The sequence below is a fragment of the Lygodium microphyllum genome, chromosome 5, assembly GCF_053477565.2.
Source record: "Lygodium microphyllum isolate KBCC chromosome 5, Lygodium_microphyllum_v1.1.10, whole genome shotgun sequence".
NCBI classification, from domain to species: domain Eukaryota; kingdom Viridiplantae; phylum Streptophyta; class Polypodiopsida; order Schizaeales; family Lygodiaceae; genus Lygodium; species Lygodium microphyllum.
In genome coordinates this window covers 45,029,452-45,052,632 of record NC_141139.1, presented here as the reverse complement: position 1 = coordinate 45,052,632, position 23,181 = coordinate 45,029,452, and the positions used below count along the sequence as shown (strand labels likewise).

The 23,181-nt window shown below is 42.5% G+C and overlaps 1 protein-coding gene across 1 annotated transcript; it reads left to right on the top strand.

The window, feature by feature from the left end:
* Window positions 1-1,972: 1,972 nt before the first annotated feature.
* Window positions 1,973-19,810, top strand: ECHID (enoyl-CoA hydratase/isomerase D). The gene is made up of 9 exons (XM_087677767.1): window positions 1,973-2,356; window positions 16,766-16,888; window positions 17,045-17,146; window positions 18,266-18,304; window positions 18,512-18,610; window positions 18,730-18,777; window positions 18,898-18,993; window positions 19,140-19,262; window positions 19,443-19,810. Exons 1-9 carry the CDS (start codon window positions 2,105-2,107, stop codon window positions 19,557-19,559), a joined length of 999 nt encoding a protein of 332 aa, XP_087533893.1. The 5' UTR covers window positions 1,973-2,104; the 3' UTR covers window positions 19,560-19,810.
* The last annotated feature ends 3,371 nt before the right edge of the window (window positions 19,811-23,181 follow it).

Here is a 23,181-nt window from a genome sequence, read left to right as displayed (position 1 = left end):
CATCCCTATTGAAAAAGCCTTGGCCTTAGATAGGCCCTTCTCTTTAGAGGAGGTTAAAGAATTGGTGTTCAATTTCAAAAAGGGGAAGTCCCTTGGACTTGATGGGCTTTCGATAGAAGTGTTCCAGAAGTTGTGGCCTTGATGTGGACAAGATTTAGTAACCCTTTTGAGCCGGTTCAAAAGGATGGGGATGATACTCCCTAAGATGAACTATGGAATTATTAAATTGCTAATAGGTGTGGGAATTTCCCTTGAACAAAGATTTGACTAGTTTTATCAAAAGTTCCAGGGCAAGATGTATAGGTGGTTCCATGTGCCCTTGTCCTTTGCGGGTAAGTTAACTGTCATTAAAACCATGCTGGCTTTTGCTACTGTATACATGGCTTCCTTAATGCGTTTCAGTCAAATTGCATGGGAAAAGATTGAGAAAATGCTCAGGGATTTTTTATGGAGGCAACATGACAGGAAATCTTAGTCACTCATTGCTTGGAATGTCTTAACTGAGAATAGAGCATTAGGAGGAGCCAGTATTGAAGCGTTGATTGACAAATCATAGGCCTTGATGATGAGTTAGCCCAAGAGTTTAGGTGGAAATCAACCTTGGATGATTATCTTGCGATTTTGGATGTCGATTGTAAAGACACATGGTTTGACTTGGATTGGCAAGATGTTGTGTCGTTCCCACATATCAAGATCAAAATTTCGAGCTCTGAATTAGCTTATATGATGGTGAGCTCTTGGTTGAAAGTAGTTATTTCATTCGAGTGGCATCGTAGGGTGTCTAGAGCGGTGATTATTCTCTAGCTCATAGCATTTGGTTGTCTCCCTATGCTTTCGATCTTGAAATCACTCTTGCTCACAGATGCCCGAAGCTCTGAAGAATGATTAACAACAAAGGTATGGATACTTGGAGTAGCATTTGGGACCATGTCACTTCTCAATGGATGCAACCTGATCGGATTGTGGATAAATTCATATTGACTCCCAAGGAGTTAGAATGGTGCGCCGAAGTTTTGGGACGACTGAAAGAGAAATGGCCAACCTTTGTGGCCATGAGCAAGGATAGTATTCTGAAAGAGTTGAAGAGCCCACGTGGCAAATCACTCTAGCTTTGCAAGTCATCTAGGGAATTTAAGCTCCAATCCCCTACTATCATCATGAATGTCAAGGAGAAGTGGAGAAGAGAATTTCCCATGACTAGTATTGAGACTTGGAGGAAGTGTTTCAGGTTCATCTAGAGGACAATCCCTTCCTTCAGACTCAATGTGCTTAGATGGAGGATCCTCTTGAAAAAGTTACCTCTTTGTGGGCACATGGCTAGAAGAATGGATATGTCCCCACTTTGCCCTCCCACGACTCAATGTGCTTAGATGGAGGATCCTCTTGAAAAAGTTACCTCTTTGTGGGCACATGGCTAGAAGAATGGATATGTCCCCACTTTGCCCATTCCGTGGGAGGGCCTGCGAAGTTGAGAAACACCTTTTGTGGGATTGTATTCATATTGCCCCACTTTGGACGTGTATAAGAAGATGGTCAAAGGCGGCTAATTTGCAGGATAACTTTGGGTGACCATTGCTCTCTTTGTTGATAAAGCGAAACTAGATGACTCTACTTGGCAGTTGATCTGTACGATCTGGGGTGTTGTCTTGAAGTTTATTTGGTTCAAGAGGAACTATGCTATCTTTAGAGTTGGTGACAAAGATAGGTGTGACTACTGTATCAGACAAGTGAAGATCACTTCCGTTCTTAAGCCTTTGATTGTGAGTAATTGGATCTTTAAACCTTTTTGTAGAAAGTTGGAAGCCATGGCATGAGCCGCACTGCATCTGCGAGATGATTTAACTATTTACTTCTTAATACAAATTTTGTGCACGTAAATAAATCTAATTGGGGGTCTATTCTAAGGAGGGATTAATCCAAAAATGCATCATATTTGCAATTGGTGCAGGCTTCCTGAATCCTAGTTTTTAAAACGATGGGACAGATCTGTAGATTGCTTACGGTAACTTGGGATACGGTAGAAGAGATAAGAAGATCTAAAAGCATTATCCAATTGGCATTATAACAGGAAGTTGAAGCGTGTGGGAGAGCGTGTGCGACAGCCATGGAAGGGTCGCGAGCTGTGCACAGGGCAGCAGTTCTCGCTCGTCACATCGTACCTGATTCTGCTGCTTCGTCTTCGTCTTCATCTATTTCTCTCATGTTGAAGCCGTCTTCTGCTACTGCTCCTTCTTCGTATGTGCAAATACATGGCGAGGTGCCATCCACTCCTCCTTCCTGGTACGAATGCCGTTTGACTGGCCCGGAGCTGGAGGACATCCTTTATGAGAAATCGGTCGGAGAAGGCATTGCCAAGGTCCGTTCTCTATCTTCTTTTTCTTCTTTCTTCGCAGTTGAGTTTCATTATAAGACTTTAGCCTGATGGTACGTCCAAACCTTTCAACACCGTGCTTTATGGGACTTTATCACTGTCTTCTTAAAAACCCATTTCTCATTTGCAAGACTCGGTGTGAATGCTGCACACTTTCTGTAGTGCCTGAATAGGAGGGAGTGAATGCATGCATGACTTACGCCCTGTTCTAGGAGCATGTTTAGATTGAAGGATGCATCAACACAAGTAGAACCACTGTCCTGCCAGTCTAGGCAGCTGTGCAGAATCCAAAACTCACAATGCAGGAGGACAGCCCACCTTTGACATTATTCCGGCAATCCAGTGTCTTCATCACGGCCAGACTCAGTGGTAGGCTCATATATTCCTTATGTTTTGTGTGGGCCATGATCCTCCTTCTTACGTGCAGATGCCATCTGCAAGTCAATGCGGATACCACACACGTTACAATATGTAAACTTAAGGAGAGGATCAAAAGACAAAAATCCCATTGAGGTATATCTCATAGTTTAGATCCTCCTTCAAATGAGTTGTTGTTGATGCGTTCCAATCTTGAAATCCAGCACTCCTATCCTTTTCTAGATCACATCTTGCTTTCATGTACTCCCTACTCTCAATTTCAGTATTGATTCATTATCTCTTGCACGTTCATTCGCATTCTCTAATGTAGATAAATTTAGCTCCATTATGTTTGGTAGGCTAGACCTTAAGGTAGGTCTTAGGTTAACTTCACCTTATATGCATACTCAAATGAGTAACACTTTGCCTTATGTTGTTTTGGTGCTACAAACTCCACTCTTGCATACGCACCTTACATCTATCCTTAGGTGAGGACCACTTTGACTCATGGTGCTCCAACTCTAGGAATCCTAGTCACACACATTGCACCTCATTCTCAAGTAGCTACAATGAAGGGAATCCCAACACCTTAAGTTACCTCACCTATCTATTCTTTAACTACTTAGACTACTCATATGTATATGTGGAGTGAGCCTTGTTACATCTATTTTGTACCCCAACCTCAAGTTGCCTCACTTACATATCCTTCAACCACTTATGCCACTCACATGCACATGTGGAGTCATCCTTATTACATTTTTTGCATAGCATCCACCACCATTTTTATTCCTAGTGCTGCCTAAATCAGAATGATGGAAGTGACATTGTAAAAAGAATTGATCAATCTGTTGGCACCAATCTCGAGGAGCTTGCTTCAAGTTGTAGAGAGCCTTTCACAACTTGTCGACATGATCCTCCTTTCCCTACACACAAAAACCAAGAGGTTGATCAACATAAATTTGCTTCTCTAGGACATTGTTTAAGAAAGCAAACTTTACATCCATTTGATAAACCAGCCATGGGTGATGTGTTGCAAGAGCCAAAACAACCCCAATGGTAGACATACAAGTCGTAGGTGCAAATGTCTCAGAATAGTCCAAGCTTGCTGTCTTTGCAAAACCCTTGGCAACAAGCCTAGCTTTGTGCTTGTCCTAGGTTCCATCAACTAGTTATTTGGTCTTATAGACCCACTTCACACCTGCCACCTTCTGCTTCCCTGGATGTGGAAGCAACTCCCAAGTTTGATTATGCTAGATGATATCGAGCTTCTTTTGCATATCACGATGCCGGACATCCTAAGCAAGAGCCTCATCAATAGTAGTAGGCTCATGATCCTATAAAATCTGAAGCATAAGGGCATAGTTCACAAAGTGAACTATGCTGTTTGGCTTGTATCTTGGCTGATCTGCATGGGCGCATCAACATAGTAGGAAAATGAGAAATGCGTGCATCATGTATAAGCTATTTATACCATTGTGGAATAATAGTAGGCTCATCCCGTTATAATGATGTAAACTGAGAGGCCTTTGGTACTTGTAATGTGTCTGTGTGGGACAGGGACCCTCCCTCATTGGGTAAAGGTACATCCCCCTCATGCAAAAGAAGAGGGCCTTGGTTGGACAACACAACACCCACTTCAGACACTTTGAGGGGATGGGGAAGAAGTAGAAATACTCAATGGAGTAGGAACTGTCAAGAGTGGAAGGGGAGTTGAAGGGGAAAGAAGGGGGGGTCATCACAAATGGAGTGCTATTAAGAGGTAACCTAGAAGGAAGGGGAGCAATTGATGTGGTGGGTGAGGGGTTAGTCAATGAAAAAGAATCACTTGCAATAGAAGCACCATCAATTGGATTATCAAAGGCTGCAACCTTATTAAATTCCACATCCTTGCTTATTTCAATCTTTCATTTCTTTGGTCATAGAGCTTGTAGCCTTTCGTGGTTGTACTATAACCAACAAAGATAATCTCTTCAACTTCGAATGGAGCCTGTCCCATTTCTTCTTGTCCACATGGACATAGGTATCACACCAAAAGATGTGAAAGTGAGACACGAAAGGCTTCTTCCCAAAGAAAGCCTCATATGGAGTCATGTCTTGTAATGCCGAAGTTGGAGACCTATTGTGGATATGGACCATTGTAGCAAGTGCCTCACCAGAAAGGGAATGGGAATGAGAAAGATCACAACACTCCAAAAGGTCATCTCAAGCATGGTCTTGTTGCCACACTTCACACCATTCTCAGATGGTGTAGAGAGAGAGAGAGAGAGAGAGAGAGAGAGAGAGCGCTGTAGTAGTCAATTGTCCCACTTTGTGACACAAATACTAAAATGATAGAATGAAAGTACAATAGGTCTAAAGTAAGTCAGACTTATCCCTAACTTGACTAGAGTGAAACAAACTCTACAAGTAGTGGCACAACTTACAAACTTAGTTGTTTCCACACCACACATTAAAACATTGGGTATTGCCTAGAATTGGCCAATTCCAACATTTTCAGCTCTCTCATCTTTTGAGAGGACTTGGCTCATCAATATAGGTGCCTCAAAGTCATATGACTCGATGAGGCCTTGGCTCATCAATATAGGGGCCTCAAATTTTTATGACTCAATGAGGCAATTGGCCTTAGGATCTCCGTACTTATGAGGGTATAGTCATTATAGCTAGCATTACATTGGTACCTATTTTCGGTACCAACACCTTACCTTTATTGCCCAATTGGTGGATGTCCTACATGTTTTGGAACGGGGCTTCTCTGTTGTCTCAGTTCATGGTCTTATTAGACTCAATACTTAAGTTCTCTTCATCAAACAGGCTGTAAGTGTTGAGGATTCTATTTCAGGAGCCATTCTTGCAATCGGTTGGTAAGAGAAGGGGCTTTATAGGTTCCATTCCCCTTCCAATGTGAAGGGACCTTCGAGGTAGTTTTCTATTGTCCCACTTGTACCTGTTCGTGCAACCCCCATCCCACAAGTTCTTCCCCATCCTTGGACCCCCACCATATCCTTTGGTGGTTCCCTCATACCCCCCCATCCCTTTTCAAAGGGGACGATCTTGGAGATGCGGCTATCAATTCTTGGCTCTGTATGTTTCAGAGAGGGATTTCCAAGAGCATGAGGAGCTTCTTTAGGGGTTGCATGCTTCTTTGGGCCTTTTTTTCATGTGGCAATCTCATTTTTGTGTCCTTGTTCTTCTTTTGTAGCAAGTCATTGCGCCTTCAATAGCTCCTCACTATCATCTCTTAGTTGTGTCAAAGGCTTGGCTCACCCATTCCCAAGTAGACATCTGTGTAGTGATCCATTCAAGGTGTCTCCACTCCCATTGGCCTGTGGTGGCTTGTCATTGGATTGGGTTTTCATTTGGAGAGGGAGTCTTACTCCTTGATTGGTGTCCATCATCGACAAACTTCAGCAGCAGTGACACTCACGCTAACTTGAAACCCATACCATCTCCTTTTACCTTCTGCCACATCCATGATCTAGGAGGGAGTGTTTGTAGTCACATGTGTCATTTATGGTCATCTCTTGCCTATAAGTCTGAGTTTGAGTCAAACAAGGATATTTCAAGTTGTGCCAATGTATTTTTCCATCGTTTCTTTTGTCATGGATATTTTTTTTGAGTGGAGGTCCACACTTGCATTTCAGTCCATGCAGTCTATTTCTTCCATTTTTGGGCAGGATTGATACTTATGGGCAGCTAGGCAGCATGTAGTGCCTTCTATTTGGCATTTATTGCACTTTTTGTTGGTTGACCTGCCTTAATGCAAGTTGGCTAGCTGTTGCACCTTTTGCCTATATACAGGCTGCCCATCTCCTCCTTAGTCGGTCACTTCTCATTTAGCCAACTCTCCTCAGTTTTCGGTATTATCCTCCTGCCTCAGTTTTCGGTATAGCTTAGACTGTGTGAGAACATAAGGCAATGTCTGATAATTTGTTTTGCATCACAAAGTCAAGTCCCTCATAGGTGTTCCACATAGAAAGTGCATCTAGTTAGATTCTCAACTTAGTTGCTAGTTCTTGAGAAATAAAATTTGCTCGAGCAGTTGCATCAAAGAAAATTAGTGCCGTCTAATGTCTAAGTTTGCACTATGCGCTGCATAACTTTATTGCATTTCCATCAGGCTTCTCACTTACATTAGGGTTAATTCGGGGGATGGTTTTTCCTTCTTGCCCTTCTACTCCTCATCATCAGTTGTCCATTTTCTCTTAGGGCATTCACGAGCCATGTGATCCTCTTCTCCACAAACTCTCTTATTAGTTGCCAAGAAAGTGTAAAGAAAAATACCCTAACACAGAAACATAAACAGAAACCGTACGACAAAGCACATACTGATAAAAAGAACACAGGTAGGGTTAGGGTTTGAGTAACTCAGAGACAAAGAACACAGTGAATAAATGAAATGATATGACTACTAATAATACGATCCTCATGCAGCAAACACACTATGCAGTGAATGAATACTGAACCTCGAACTCTTGTATCTCTAGGATCAGGGCAGGGGTAACGAGCTGAAGAGTGTGTCGTACTTCGAACGGATCTCGAATCGCATTAAGGCAGCCTCCGGATGTCAAACACCAGCAAACGTAGCAGTGAGAAGTTGGATCTGATGTAGACAGCAGTGAGGATAGCGAAAGACTAAAAAACGGAGCTCGCAAGAGAGAGAAATATTGAAAACGCAGGCAAGATAGCCTGCAGGAGAGAGAAAGACTAAAAATAGAGCCTGCAGGAGAGACTGAAAACGCAGGCATGACAGCCTGCAAGAGAGAGAAAGATTGAAAACACAGGTAGGACAGCCTGCAAGAGAGAGAAAGACTGCAGTGACTGCAGACAGGAGAGAGAAAACTGTCAGGGCGGCAGTTGGAGCCTGCAAACGCAGCAGCTTGCTGGCGTGGCAGGTTGCACGACAGTAGTGCAGATGAACAGCAGTCAGTTGCTAGGCAGAAACAGCAGCAATCAGTGCGTGGAGGGTTGGAAAGAGGCGCCAAACTGTAGGGAACAGTGATGGACAGCAAGGGCTGAGATGTCCTCCGTGACCGGGGCATGGGCAGCAAGCTGGTAACACCTGAAACTTGCAAAAACGAGATTGTAAAAGAGTGGAGGGTTGGCTGCTAATTTATAGAAAATTAGGGTTCTAGATTCTCTCCCACTTAAACTTTCTCGATTCACTCCTCGTTTTAGGGTTTTGGCTAAAATAAGCCTAAAATAAGCATGTTTTGGGACTGCTTAAGTGGCTAAGTGCATTTCTTAGCACATTACCCCCTCTCAAGCCTGAAAAGTAGGCCAGTCTAAATTTTGATTTACCCCAAGGCGTCCCACCCCAAAGCAGGGAGGGCATCAGACAGAAGGTGCACGTCGGCTGCCCAGTGGCCTACCAAGACTATAGAGGTGATGGATATCTTACCAAGGGAGCCCAAGTAATCACCCGAGAGAGGTTAGGGCATTGGACCAAGGGTGCTCATCGGCTGCCCAAGGGCCTACCAAGGCCTACAAAGGCGGATGGAATCAACAATGGACTTGTTTGTTTTGTTTGTTTTTTTTTTTTTGAAAAGTATTTTGAAGATACATAAGTAATATAGGGGCAGCGGCCGATTAAGTGACAGATAGGAAAAGATAAAGAGAGTTTTAAACCCAAGTTATTCACAAAACTAGCAAGCCAATCCCTCGCACTGACGAGGATAAGTGTCTAAGTATGATAAAAGTGAGTGTATGTGCCAATCATGTTTTGAATATGTGAGAGACAAAAAAAACGGTGGGCTTAGCAAGACAAGCAAAGCAAGCAAGCAAGCAAGGGTAGGGAATCTGCCTTTAGGAGAACTGCCATGTGTTATGTTACAAATATAGTGGATCCTAGAGTTGACCACTTCAAAAGACCGAAAAGGGATAAATGCGCACATATGCATGTTGACATGAACAGAATGCCAATGTATAGGGTAATGCAAAGGGAGATGCAAGATGTCATGCTCATGCAATATGCTATGCAACAGTGCCACTGGGATAGTGCCCTCGCAAGGGAAGTGTTCACTTGTCCAAGTGCCCTTTTACAATCAGGTCATCTTGATAGTGCGGATGAAGTTATAAATGCCCATAATACAATTCAAAAGAATAAGTGAATGTAATGTCTAAAAAACTATAAGCATCATCACTGTCACGATCAAGAGTAGGAGCCGTCCTCTCTCAAACTGGAAGGGAAAGCAAGAGGGAAGCACCCTCTCCCTGTCAAGCTGAAGAAGTAGGGGAGGGTGTACCCAAGCCGATCTTGGGTAGCAGATACTGAAAAACCGACCGGTTGACCGCTTTGGTAAAGATATCTGCAAAATTATCCGATGAAGGCACAAACTCTAGGCGAACAGTGTCTAGCTCAACCTGCTCTTTGGAAAAGTGGAAGTGGGCTTCCACATGTCGTGTCCGTGGTGTGATGATCGGATTGCCCGCAAGGGCAATGACACTCTGTGGGAGAGTCATATGGAAAATGAAGCGCCGCCAATAAACTCCTCAGATAGATGGCCTCGGTGGTGCCATTGAAGAGAGCTTGGTATTCAGCCTCCGTTGTGGAAGCTTCCACCATCTCTTGCTTATGGCTGGACCAAGAAATGGGAGCCGTGTCCAAGGTAAAGAGGTAGCCGCCATGGGATCGCCGGGTGTCAGGATCTCTTGTCCAATCAGAATCAGTGTACCCCTGCAAACATAAACCAGAACCATATGTCAAGCCATAAGAAAAAGTACACTGCAAATAACGCAACACACGAAGACATGCAATCCAATGTGACATCCTAGGTGTTGTGAAATACTGACTGAGTATGCTAACTGAGTAAGCTAAATTTGGCCTAGTGTGAATTAACCAAAGAAGTTTTCCTACAATAGAACGTTAGGTGTGTGCATCGAAGGGTTGTCCTAAGGTATCCTTCGACAAGTGGATGGTAGGATCAAGAGGCGTGGCCACTTGCCATGTCTGATCCGATGTGGTAAGCTTACCTATCTTGTCATCAGGCGTGTGTGTGTATGCATGACACCCAAAGACTCTGAGATGGGAAATAAGAGACCGAGAGCCAAAAAGGGCCTCATACGGGGTCTTCTAAGGAAGAGCCGCAGTCCGGCACCGGTTAAGGATGTACACCGAAGTGTTAACAGCCTCGACCCAAAGGCACTTAGGAAGTTCTGCTGCAAACATCATAGAGCATGCCATTTCCATGACTGCGGTTCCTACACACTCTGACTTCATTCTGAGAGAGGGAGTTGGTAGAGGTGAGCTGGTGAGAAATGCCATGCTTCTATAGAAACTCGGAAAACTTGTGGGAGATAAACTCACCAATGCTATTACTCCTCATGCACCCAACACGACGACTAGTCTGGTTATGAACCAGCAACACCCAAGTAGAAAAATATGTAAAAGCATCTGACTTATGCTTGAGGAAGTACACCCACATGTATCGAGAATGATCATCCACTATCAAAAAGAAGTAGAGAGCGCCGTTCAAAGTAGCAGTGGATGTCGGTCCACAAAGATCAACGTGAATCAATCTAAGAGGCTTCTCAGCTCTATGTGTAGACTGCTGAGGAAATGCGATACGGTGCTGCTTCCCGAGCTGACAGGCTTTACACACATCTTGAGCTAGCCTCAGGTGTGGAAGGTCCTCAAGCAGCTCACGGCGTGACAACTCATAAAGTGAGTCATAACCAAGATGCCCTAAGCGAAAATGCCAAAGACGCTCATTGTGTGTAGGCTCTCGAGATGTGGCTAAGGCTTGGAAGCCATGGAACAAGGAGCCTTTGGCGGTCGGCTCGGTCAGAAAGTGTGTCATGTGGGTATAGCCCATTAGGCCGTGCCTCACCGCGAGCAATCACTAAACCAATCAGAGAGTCAAGGACCTCGACTGTGGTTGCTGTAAAGAAAATTGCTTGTCCCAACCGGCAAAGGTGCTGAACAGATAACAAGTTTACCCCAAGCTGAGAGACATGATATACATTGTCTAGTGAAGCCAAATCCAGACGCTTGTCAGTGGCAAAACTAACGCAACCTTGAGCCTGAATCTTGACCGAGGAGTTGTTTCCTACACGGACCTGCTCGGTTGCAGGGGCTCAGGTACGGAAAATGTCCTCTACAGGAGTCATGTTATGTGTAGCTCCACTGTCCACAATCCAAACTGGAGCTGAAGTGCTCGGCTGTGACGTGTGGACCTCTGCAGTAACCTCATCGGGAGACAACTCACAGATGTGGACGAGACTCGTATCTGATATCTCTATTGAGACGATATGGGCCTCTGCAAACCAGTCAGAGAAGCCCTCTGGAGTTGAGAATGTTGTCGATTGAGATGACTGTACGATGGCAGTGTGAGTCTGACCTTTAAACTGGCCCTTGCCATCATCTTGTCTTCCTTGCTGGGGGTTGCCCGATTGAGGGCCGGGGGTCTGAGACTTAGGTTTTGGTGTTGTGCCTCGTGCCTTTGATCGACACTCGTCGTTAAAATGGCCAGCCTTTTGACAATGTTGACAGTACCTATTCTTTTTAGGTACATTTTGCCACCTAGGTTTGAGTTGTGAGTGGGAGTTTCCTTGAGAATCCCAAGATTGATTTAGCTTTTGAGTTTGATTTTGATTTTGAGTGGAGGTTTGGTTTGGTTTGCCCTTCCCTTGTTGCGCTTTTTGAGAATGAGCAAGAAGAGTCCCCTTTGAAGAGGAATTCATATGAAACTGATCTAACAACCGTGCGTAACACAACAACTGACACTTGGATTCATAGAATGTAGGCACGGTAGGCTTTGAAACTATTCCTTCCACAAAATTGAAGTATTTCTTGGGGAGTTTATTTAGGAACAATGTGACCTGATCGTCAGAGGACTTGAGAGTCCCTGTAGTGGAGAATTCAACTAGGAGACGCCAATATTCAGCCAACTTGACTCTCAAGTCATCCTGGTCAATGATTTTGAAAAGTTGAAGCTCGTGTTCAAGATTAATACGACGGGTTCTATCTCGAGCCGCATAGTGGTCAATCAAGTGTGCCCATCGCTCTGACGCTAAGTGAAAATGTTGAAGGTGAGAATGAAACTTTGGCAATAAGCCCTGCATTAGCTCTACAATAGTAGAGGCATTCCTAGCCTTCCATGAGTGGGCTACCTCGTATGGAACAAATGCGGGATCGGGTTGGGGTTCCAACCCCTGCACTAGATCCCATAGGTTCTGCGAATCAAGGACATGTCTTATCAAATTCGACGAAGTAGTAAAGTTTGACCTGTTAAAACAAGTCTTGTCATGAAATGCATTCTTGGCAGAAGATGAGCTAGAACCATGAGGTGTCGGGTGGGTGGAGTAAGATGATGGTGGGAAAGATGGTGGAGGTGAGAGTGTTTCATAAGAGTAAGTAGGAGGGGGAAGAGGTGGGTAGGTAGAAGTAGGCTGTGAGTGTCCAATGAGTGCCGATTGATGTGGAGGCATTGGCACATGAATGTTTCCATAAGGCACTGGTGTAGGTGGAGGCAATGGGACACAATAGCCTTGTCCAAAGTAAGACTGGGACACAACATTATGACCAGAAGGTCCAGGAGGCAATGCCGTGGAGGCAAATTGTGGAGGCAACTGATCCACACTCCGGAGAGACTGAGTGGGATACCTAGGCTGCAATGATCCCGAAAGTGTATATGAGGTAGGTGGAACACCACCCGGTTGAGGGAAGGACGAGGTCCTAAAGGATGTGCCTATGTTTCCATAACCCCCGGGTGTGATGTGCAGTGCGACATGAGGTGTCTGAAATGGAAATGTAAATGGTGAAAATGGAAGTGGTGAAGCAGTGGAAGAATGTGGTGGGATGGGTGGGTTTTGAAAGTGAGGTGTATGAGGTGCATATTTTTTTTGTTCATTTTTATCATTTAAAGATTGAAAATGAAATTGTGAAGATGATGATACACCATGTAATGAAGTGAAAGGAATACCAAATTCATTTTGATTATGTGAAGTAGACGGAAAAGAAGGAAGGACAGAAGAAGAGTTACCTAGCTTTTTCTTATAATTCTCACGACGTGTGTTAACATACAAGACTTGGTCCTCTAGAGGACCTTTTCCGTAGTCAGCAAACTGGACTCTTTCTTCCACATGATCTCTACCAGTATATTGCAAAATAGAAGAGGTAAAAGAAGAAGGCACAAAAGACGAATCAAAAGTACCTTGCACCGGAGAGAAGGGAAGAGATTGAAAAAGTAGAACATACTCTGTATCTTGCTCTCAAAGAGGGGGGCCCATCCCTGATTGAGGTCTCGACGGCCCTGCAATATCATTAGACTTACGTGCAACATCTGAAGAGTGAAATCCATACATACCTTCATTTAGAAGCTTTTCTTGAAGGGCAATCCTTCGGTCGAGCTCCTCAATCTTCTTTTGTCGATAGGCTATGATCAGTTTATATTCGTCAGAGGTCAGCTTGCCTATCTTTTCTTCCATGTACTTAGATGTTTCTCCCACCATGTCGGAACTTTGTGGAGCAAGCTGATCGGCCCACTCTCTCTCGGTTCTCGGCATAGGCTGATCTGGAGACTGAATCGGTGTTGATGTGTTCAATGTCATTTGAACCTATTGTTGTTCTTGCTTCTTGCGAAGAGCTTTCAAATCAAAGGCCTAGGTTTCTTAGAGAGTACCAGGCTCTGATACCATGTAAAGAAAAATACCCTAACATAGAAATATAAACAGAAACCGTACGACAAAGCACAGATTGATAAAAAGAACACAGTTAGGGTTAGGGTTAGAGTAACTCAGAGGCTATGAACACAGTGAATAAATGAAATAATATGACTACTAGAAATACGTCGCTCATTCAGCAAACACACTATGCAGTGAATGAATATTGAACCTCGAACTCCTGTATCTCTAGGATCAGGGCAGGGGTAATGAGCTGGAAAGTGTGTCGTACTCCGAACGGATCCCGAATCGCAGCAAGGCAGCTTCCAGATGTCGAACACCAGCAAATATAGCAGTGAGAAGCTGGATCTGATGCAGACAGTAGTGAGGAGAGAGAAATACTAAAAACCGAGCGTGCAGGAGAGAGAAACTAAAAATGCAGGTAGGACAGCCTACAGGAGAGAAAGACTAAAAACAGAGCCTGCAGGAGAGGAACATTGAAAACGTAGGCAAGATAGCTTGTAGAGAGAGAAAGATTGAAAACGGAGCCTGCAGGAGAGAGAAATACTGAAAATGAAGGTAGGACAGCTTGCAGGAGAGAGAAAGACTGCAGCAACTGCAGACAGGAGAGAGAAAACTGTCAGGGCGGCAGCTGGAGCCTGCAAATGCAGCAGTTTGCTGGCGTGGCAGGGTGTACGACGGCAGTGCAGATGAACAGCAGTCAGTCGCCAGGCAGAAACAGCAGCAATTAGCTTGTGGAGGGCTGGAAACAAGCGCCAGATTGTAGGGAACAGTGATGGACAGCAAGGGCTGAGATGTCCTCCATGACCGGGGTGTGGGCAGCAAGCTGGTAACACTTGAAACCTGCAAAAACGAGATTGTAAAAGAGTGGAGGGCTGGCTGCCAATTTTTAGAAAATTAGGGTTCTAGATCCTCTCCCACTTAACTTTCTCGATCCACTCCTCGTTTTAGGGTTTTGGCTAAAATAAGCCTAAAATAAGCATGTTTTGGGGCTGTTGAAGTGGCTAAGTGCATTTCTCAGCACAATAGAAAGTCTCTCTCCATTCAAAAGATTTCTAGGTATTGCTTTATTGATTGTCTTTTTAGCAAACCTATTTATGTCGTTATTCTATGTAGTCCCTAGTTTTAGTGCAATAGTCATACACTTCTTTTGCCAACCCAAAACAGCATTTCTCAATCTATGCCCTCTATAAGAAGTCACTGGCAGCAAAGTTGCCCGGAATTGCTTGTTGTAATTTTCAAGATTTCCATTTGGTATATCTACCTTGTGCCAAACTGTGTTCACATTCTCTTCAAATGTGCTAGTAACCCACATAGCTGTTAACACCTACTTGAAATCAAACCAATTAGATAGTGCTTCAACCTAAACTAAAGAGAATGCCACCGCTGAATAGCATTCCCCTTCTAAAATGCAGTTGCCTTTCTTACTTTGTAAGACTCGGTGAAGTTTTCTTAAGCTATGTCACAATGTTGAGTAGACATAAGAGCTTTCAACTTATCCTGCATTTTAGAAAAAGTTCAAACTTCACCAACTGTCAACCTCCCCTATAGTCCTTGGCTTTGTTGATGGATGTTAAGTTATCACATATTGGTGGCTGTAATATTGTGTATTACTAGCATTAACATGTGATGACTCACTAGACCTGACCCATTCACTCATGCATCTTGGGTACCTACAGTGCCTTGCTCATTAACATACATGCCACTCTGGAGACCTGGCTGCTTTCCAACATTACCATACATAACATTTTGTGCATTGCAGTTCCCAGGCAAACCTTGCTTAGCTAGTTCATTGGCTTGCATAGCCTGAAACCTTTACCTCCGCCGAAATACCCAGGATGCATAGATGGCATGTGAACCCTCTCTCTTCCTCAAGTCTCAAAGGAAGGATCCCATAAATTCAGAAAATTTGGGTGTTGAGTAATAGTTCCAAGTACATGAGAGAGCTAAGCAAACGTGTCAGTCCCATTGATCAACTGTGCTCTGGATAATGGATCCTCTTCATCTTCAGCCTTCTTTTGTTTATGAGACTCAAAAACATTCATATGCATATGATGATCTACTAGCTGTCCATGCAGCACATTATCAACATGTTGTAATTTCCCTTTCTTGGATGACATCAGATCCTCATACAAATAACTTTGAGACATCTTTGCCGAACTGTATTGCTGAAATTTATTTAAGTGATTGCACAAAAGACAAGCACAAGCTCGCCTCAAAGAAGATGGTGTCGTATCAGCAACAGAACCATGAGACCAGCCTGCATGCTTGCAAAGGGCAAGGACTAGCTTTGACTTGTGAAGCACTTAACCACAAAAATCAGCAAACATTTCACACAAGAGAAGCTAGAACACTCTTGCTCAGAGATGAAAGTCATAGATTGGCCCCAAAAGTTGACACTACAGCGTGTCTTTAAGCTTACTAGAGCCATTCAATGTGTCTACAAAGTAAGTGATTTCTGTTCTAAAAGCTTGCATTTCAGTCTCTAATAGACTCTAGCCGACATGTTGCTCATGTTCCTACTCTTCACAAATCAATCCAGCCATGGCTGCTCACTAAATCACAAGTTGCTCTCAAAATTGTGATTTATAGTCGCCAGAATCAACCAAATCTACTTTGAACTGATGAGGGCTGAATGTGTATATCCTGATTGCGATGGCAAAGATGATGACAAATCTGGCAAAGGAAGTGATGGCAGAGGATTGATGAAGGATGAATTCCTTTGATAGATTTTTTTGAACCAATTATGATATTGCAATTTTCAAATCTTGTAGTTTAATAATTTGTCTGGTACTTTTATTTGGGGCTCTATATTAACATGTGCTTAAAGGTTCCTCACTTTTACTGCAAGTAGAAGTTGGGTTTCAATGGAGAAAATAATTTTTAAAAAATACACTTCAAAGTACCAAAATTTTTGGGTCTCTTATGTCATAAATTTCCTCTCTTGAGTAACCAGGAATGATGTTCTCTTTTTTTTGTGATGACATGTTCTCAGTTAACACTTCCCTTCGACAGGTTTTCACAAGTTTTGATTATAACCTTCTTTTGGTTGTACTACTGTAACCTGAACAATTGAGATAGCATCCTTCTCTCAACGGCAAGCCACACATTTGGTTCCTCTTATCAAGGCCTTGAGTTTTCTAAAAGCCTCAAATGAGGCACAGAATTTGGATAATCTATATAACAATCAATATATCTTTTTTAATATCAGCACAAAATTTGGGTAACCTGTAATCATCTAAATTTATTGCTTGAGGCTGGTTGGGACTGCTTATTTCATGGAAACCAAAGAATTGCTTGACTCTTACATTTCTCAGATCAGTGCATCAGCTACATAATGATAATTTGTGGTTTACCAATGCTGGAAATTTCAGGCTGTAAACACACCTGTTTGTTGCTGAAGTTCCATGTCTGCAGATAACTATTAATCGTCCTGAAAGGAGAAATGCCTTTCGGCCTCAAACAGTGGGAGAGCTTAAGCGTGCACTAGAAGATGCCCGTGATGATGGGAATGTTGGTGTTGTTATCCTCACAGGAAAGGTGTGACAATCCTATTTAGCATCCCTTCAGAGTCTTATTCAGTATATCATCCTTTTCTATGTGGGCTTTTTAATTCCATTTGATTTTGTCATTACAACATCAGCAGTTGCATGTGTCGCCGTTATGTTGTAAGCTCATTTCTCCTCTTACTGGCAGGGCACAGAAGCATTTTGCAGCGGAGGTGATCAGGCAGTTCGAGGAAAACACGGCTATGTTGGCAAGGATAATATTGGGCGTCTCAATATTCTGGATGTTCAGGTATTTATGTGTACACATGAATCTTTCTCAATTTGCAGTTTTTTGCACTTTTGCTTGTGCAGAAATTTGGTGGTCTTTAAAAGGAGCATCTCTGATATATCCCAAGCATGTACTCATTTGTGTATCAACATCTGAGTAGATTTTTGTGGAGAAAGGTGATGTTACATGTTAGCTACTGATGTATCAGAACTGGCTCATACGTTTAGTTGGTTGGTGTATTTTCTGTCTCTCTTTCACGGACAATGAATGCTACATTATTTTCTTTGATTCATGCAAATGCATGGAAGCTGGACCACAATTATTGAATAGATGGATTTTTCCAAAAGCGTGTCTGACATCTTTATGTTTATATACCTGTATTTGGATATGCTACGACACATAGCAAACAACAAATCTGAAAAAAATAATAGAAGGATGGAGGAAGGTTGAAGTTATGGCTATGGGAATGCGTATCACTATACAGTTTACTTTGTCCAAATAACAGGAAGCATAGGAACATGTAATTTGTGGCTGACAAAGATTCTGGAATATATAGCCATTGTTTGTAGTGATTTTTGACTCGTGCTGTTATGCTTGAATTTTTCATAGTTTTTTTCCTGAACATAACATTTGGGGTATTCTAAATGCTCTATAGCAATAAAAGTAGGATACCAGCTAAGTTGTTGAGTGTATTGATAGACAATATAGTTATCATGCAGTAATGTATGAAAATTTGGTGGCAAACTGTGATGATACATAGTCCTGACATTCTTGACGAACAGAAGTTTGCCTCTTTATGATGGGATGATGCTTAAAATGACCTTTACTGTAATACCTTTATGGTAGAAATTTGGGAGTTATTCCTGAGTTGGCAAATGAGATGCAGATCCCCAGGTTTTCTTTTCTCGCAGAGGTATGGTGTTTCAGTTAAGTTTTCGATCTGCATGCATTGAGGCTGAAAGATCTTCCCCCAATAATTATCGTCCTATAAGGAATGCACTTAAAGTGATGCTCTTTGTTCAAGAGGTCCTCTTGGTGGTATCCCATTTTATATTGTGTTGCTGTTTAGCAGCCCTTTCATATCATTAGGTGAGCAGTACTTTGTAATCAGAGCTTTAAATTTTGAATTGTGTGTTTCAGATTCAAATTAGGCGACTTCCAAAGCCCGTAATTGCAATGGTAAGCATTATCCTGAGATGTGAAATGCATTATCTTTTTTCCTAAGTGAATAGCAGTTTCATTGACCCAATAATCAATAAAGCTCACTATTTGCCCTTTAGATATATTTGAGATGATACTAGCCTTTCTTGACATTCAAAGCTTTTATTTGCTTCAACACACTGCCAGATTATCGCTAGCAAAGATTCAGTGACACATATTTTGTAGGTGGCAGGTTATTGTGTAGGTGGTGGGCACGTCCTTCACATGGTATGTGACCTTACCATAGCAGCAGAAAATGCTGTCTTTGGACAAACGGGTCCAAAGGTAATTCTACTGGCAATCTATGTCGGTAACTGTTGTCTTATCTGCATTAAAACAGTAAGAGGGTTGTGTTTGTGGCAAAAACCTGACAAACAATTCATTTTCTTTTCCACTTTGTGAAGGTTGGAAGCTTTGATGGTGGGTACGGATGCAGCATAATGTCACGACTGGTGAGGCATCCTCAATTTTTGGTTTCAACAATTCCAGTCTTTGGTACATAGGCTGATTAGGCTGGTGCTAGTTTTATGCGATGCTTATTTTGATGTAGGATAGTTCAAACTTCAATGCAGGTTGGACCCAAGAGAGCCAGGGAGATGTGGTTTCTGGCACGGTTCTACACAGCAAAGGAGGCATTGGCCATGGGGCTTATCAACACAGTGGTTCCAGTAAGTAGCCCTGTCATGTGTTCGCATATTACGTGCCACATGTTTAGGCTGAGTTGTGCACCAGTCTAGTAGTTGGGATATGTGACAGTTTATTCATGGGATGTGTGACAGTTAATTCATAAAAAATTTTGGAGTGTCATTAACAGGTTGAGAAATTGGAGCAAGAAACTGTGAAGTGGTGTAGGGAGATTCTAAGAAACAGCCCTACAGCTGTACGTTTGCTCAAATCTGCACTGAATGCAGCTGATGATGGGCATGCAGGACTCCAAGTAAATGCTTACCTATCCATATCAAATGTTATGATAAAAAATACTTACACTGCATTTTCAGGATTTGGTGCAACATCTCCTTTGTGTATTGGATGAAGGTTATTCTCACTTCGCTAACTCTCCATGTTTCTTGTGCTGTGCATATTTTGGCTGTTGCCTTCTTTTTCTGTTGGAGTAAAGGAGCTTGCTGGAAATGCAACCTTACTTTTCTACAGCTCAGAGGAGGCTGCTGAAGGGAGGCTCGCTTACATGGAAAAAAGACCTCCAGATTTCTCCAAATTCCCTCGGCTTCCTTGACTTTCATTATTACATTAATGGCATCATCATGAAGAGAGCGATTCTTTATTAAGCCATATTGGTACTGTTTAAGTGCACTTAGAGATTAGGGCCTATGCGACCGTTGTTAAAAATAATGTGATGAGCCCTCTAGTCTCATCATCAAATGTCAACATTTAAGTACAAATTTGCATAGTGCCTTTCAAAATTTCGGCAAGATCCTTAATCCAGATACCACCAATAATTTGGAGATGAAGAGATTCCTTTAGAAACTTGCGTTGTAGGACTTGAAGATGCTTATGGATATAAATTAATGCCCATGAGGACCCTCTTTACCCATCTGTGCGAGCACCGCTATAGATTAACATGTGCCTCGGTGTTTGCTTCCCATTTTTTCTGAACTTTTTCATTTAAGGGAATGCACACTCACCAGTCCTAGCCTAAGGTTCTTAATTCCAAATACTTTACATAGTTTTTCAAAGAAAGGAAATAACATCATACCACCTCATTTTGGCCAAACTTCAAAGAGGTTTAACTCAGACCAGCCCTGGGCTGTTTGCCTGAGACCCAAGAGATCCTAAGGGAAAATGGCGGGGGGTGTTTGGAAAGATCTGTATGTATGGGATATTGTTTTTTGGCAAGGAATTGAGAGACGAAATAAAGTTGGATTTGGCCCAGAAAAGTTCAGAAACTTGGAAGAGTATAACTTCTCAGATGCAATGGGTAGGGGGCAGTCTAGGAAGAAGAGATGGTTCTCTCAGTCAACATCTGTGGTGGCATAGTGTAGCCATTGAGCACAGTTTACGTCCTGCAATTATCAAGCTTGGTCTATCCAAAGCCATAAGTGACAAGGGGTTGATGGAGGGATATATGGATTCCAGGTAAGCTGGGTTTCCACCAGATTGATCACCTGCGGGATTGGTTTCGTCGGAATGTGGAAGAAAAGGAGTGGTTACAAGTTATGCTTTTCAAGGAAAAAACAAGCTTGCTATGAACGTGGAAGATATTTGAGTGCATAGAGCGCAATACCTTCCTTCAAGCTTAATTTGATGATCTGGAGGATTGTCGCAAAAATTTGCCAACTGAAGGTGAGCTTCACTTATGTTGGGCCTCCATCAACCCCTTGTCACATTCAGTGAAGCCCACCATCTTAACGGCTAACATTCAGTGAAGTCCGCCATAACTGAAGGGGTTGGCAACCCGAGAGCCGTTAAGATGGTGGGCTTCACTGAATGTGAAGACTGCTAACAGCCCTAAGAAAAGGAAGGACTTTTAGAGGTATGCGTTGAGCTAAAATATGCACTGCATGCTGAATTAGCCTCTTAACAGCCCCAAAAATATTTAATTAATGAATACCCTAGTATGCATGGTTCGAGAGAGTTTAAATAAATGCGGTGTACGAGGTCCCAAAACTTTCTATAAATAGGAAGGCCATCCTTCATTCAGTTCAATCTCGTTTTTGCAAGTTTTAGGCCTTCTAGCTTTGCTGCCCCAATTGGCGAGTATTGTTGTCCATTGTTGTTGCCAACCATCTATAGATTGTGTTTGTAGTTGGCAATAGTTTGTTGCCTACTTTTGTTGTTGGAGTGTACCTTTTGTCAATTGGCAACTCGCCTTCTATGTTTACTACTATTTCTCGCCACAACCCCTATTCAACCATCTACATGTCATGTTTTGTTATTGTAGCTATTGTGTGGACACCCTTGGCCCCCTGTTGGTTTTGTTTGTAGATTTCTTCCTCTTTTGCTTATTGGACTCTAATCTAGTACCGTTGTTTGCTGTGTTGTTGTGTGACTACAACAACAACAGAGTTCTTGTAACTACCCTTAAGCTCTTCGCCTATCATCTGTTTGGATCACCACCTTAGCTTCACAACAGTGGAAGCACATGGATGGATAGAGCTATCTTTGTATCAATTCATTTGAAATTAAAGCAGTCTTCGTTTTTCTCACATTTGCTATGTGTTCTCTACTCCTTACTCATATTTTGTCTATTGTGTAGTGTAATTTTTATATGGCATTGGAGCCCAGGGGGCTCTGAGGAGTAAAGAGTACGTGAGAGACAAGGGCTTCAACAACGAGGATAAATGTTGTATACTACATCAAGTAGCAGTGTTGGTGCATTAGGTGTTGCTATTGAGAGACAAGGGCTTCAACAACGAGGATAAATGTTGTATACTACATCAAGTAGCAGTGTTGGTGGATTAGGTGTTGCTATTGCTGTACTGTCAATTCAAACATTGAGGATTTATCCACCAACCTTCAGCAAAGGCAAGTTAGCTGGTACAAACTATACTTTGTGGAAGTTTAAAATCACAACTATCCTGGATTCTTATGAGCTTCTAGAGATAGTGCTGGGGAGTGACTCAAAACCACAACCCACCCTCGACCCATCAAATTGAAGTGTTATGATTCCCCCAAATGTAGATATTCTACGAGCTTGGAAATGAAGGAACACAGATGCATTGTATGCCTTAGTTACAAGTTGTTCTGGCAGTGTTTTAACCTTGATTTAGCACACAACCAAGGTATCAGAGGCTTGGAACATACTAAGGTTAGTATGAAACATGAAATCATGGGATACAAAAGACTAGTGAGGAGCTAGCTTGGAGGTGTCTTCGGATTCGACCACCAAAGTTTGATGGATTGGTAATTGTCCTAAAAACTCAAGTGAGACCCCAAGCTTTGACGTTTGAGAAATTTTGTGCACTACTAATGGAATAGTTGAGGCTTAAAGCTCGAGAAGGTAGCAATAGTGGAGATGTTGCATTCTCTACCAATGCAAAAGGAAAAGGTGGTTCCTCTACCAATAGTGACAAAAAGAAGAAGGGTGCTAAAAAAAAGTTTCAAGGAGAGTGCTTCTACAGCAAGAAGAAATGACATGCAATTGTAAATTGTCATGTCAAGAAGGCACATGAAAAGAATTGCAACGTCAAGACTAAAGGGAAGGAGATAGTCAATATGGTTGCAAAGTTGGAGTTATTTATGGCGACCATTGAGAAAGTGTGTTCCTTGATGTAAGAACTATCTAACACTGATTCATGGGTATTGGATAGTGGAACCTCTCATCACATGACTAACAAGAAAGGTTTATATAGTTCTATGAAGCCTTTGCAAGAATCCATCACTATGACATTTGGAAATGATGCAAAATACCCTCATAAGGGCATTGCAAATGTAAACTCAAAATTCTTTCAAATGTGTTGTAAAGGCCAGATCCATGCCGGAACCAGTCAGCCACCATCATAGTCGACAAAATTCTCAATGCCACAGGGTGTATCTAATTGGTTTATAGAGGTCCACATCATCTCCATAGAGACATTTGAGGATGCGAGTCTCATCCACATCTACGAGTTGCCTCCTAACAAGGTTATTATAGAAGTCCACTTGTCATAGCTGAGTACTTCACTTACTCCTTGGATTGTGGAGTGTGAAGCTACTCATGATATGACCTCCATTTAGGACTTTTTCATTTCTAGAGCCCTTGCAACACTGAGAGAAGGGAACAACTCCTTAGTCGAGATTTAGACTGATGGTCGCGTTAGTTTTGCCATTGACTAGGGGGGGTTGAATTGTGCTACATTGGATGATGTATACCATGTGCCCCGATTAACTTGTTATCCATTTAGCAACTTTGACGATTG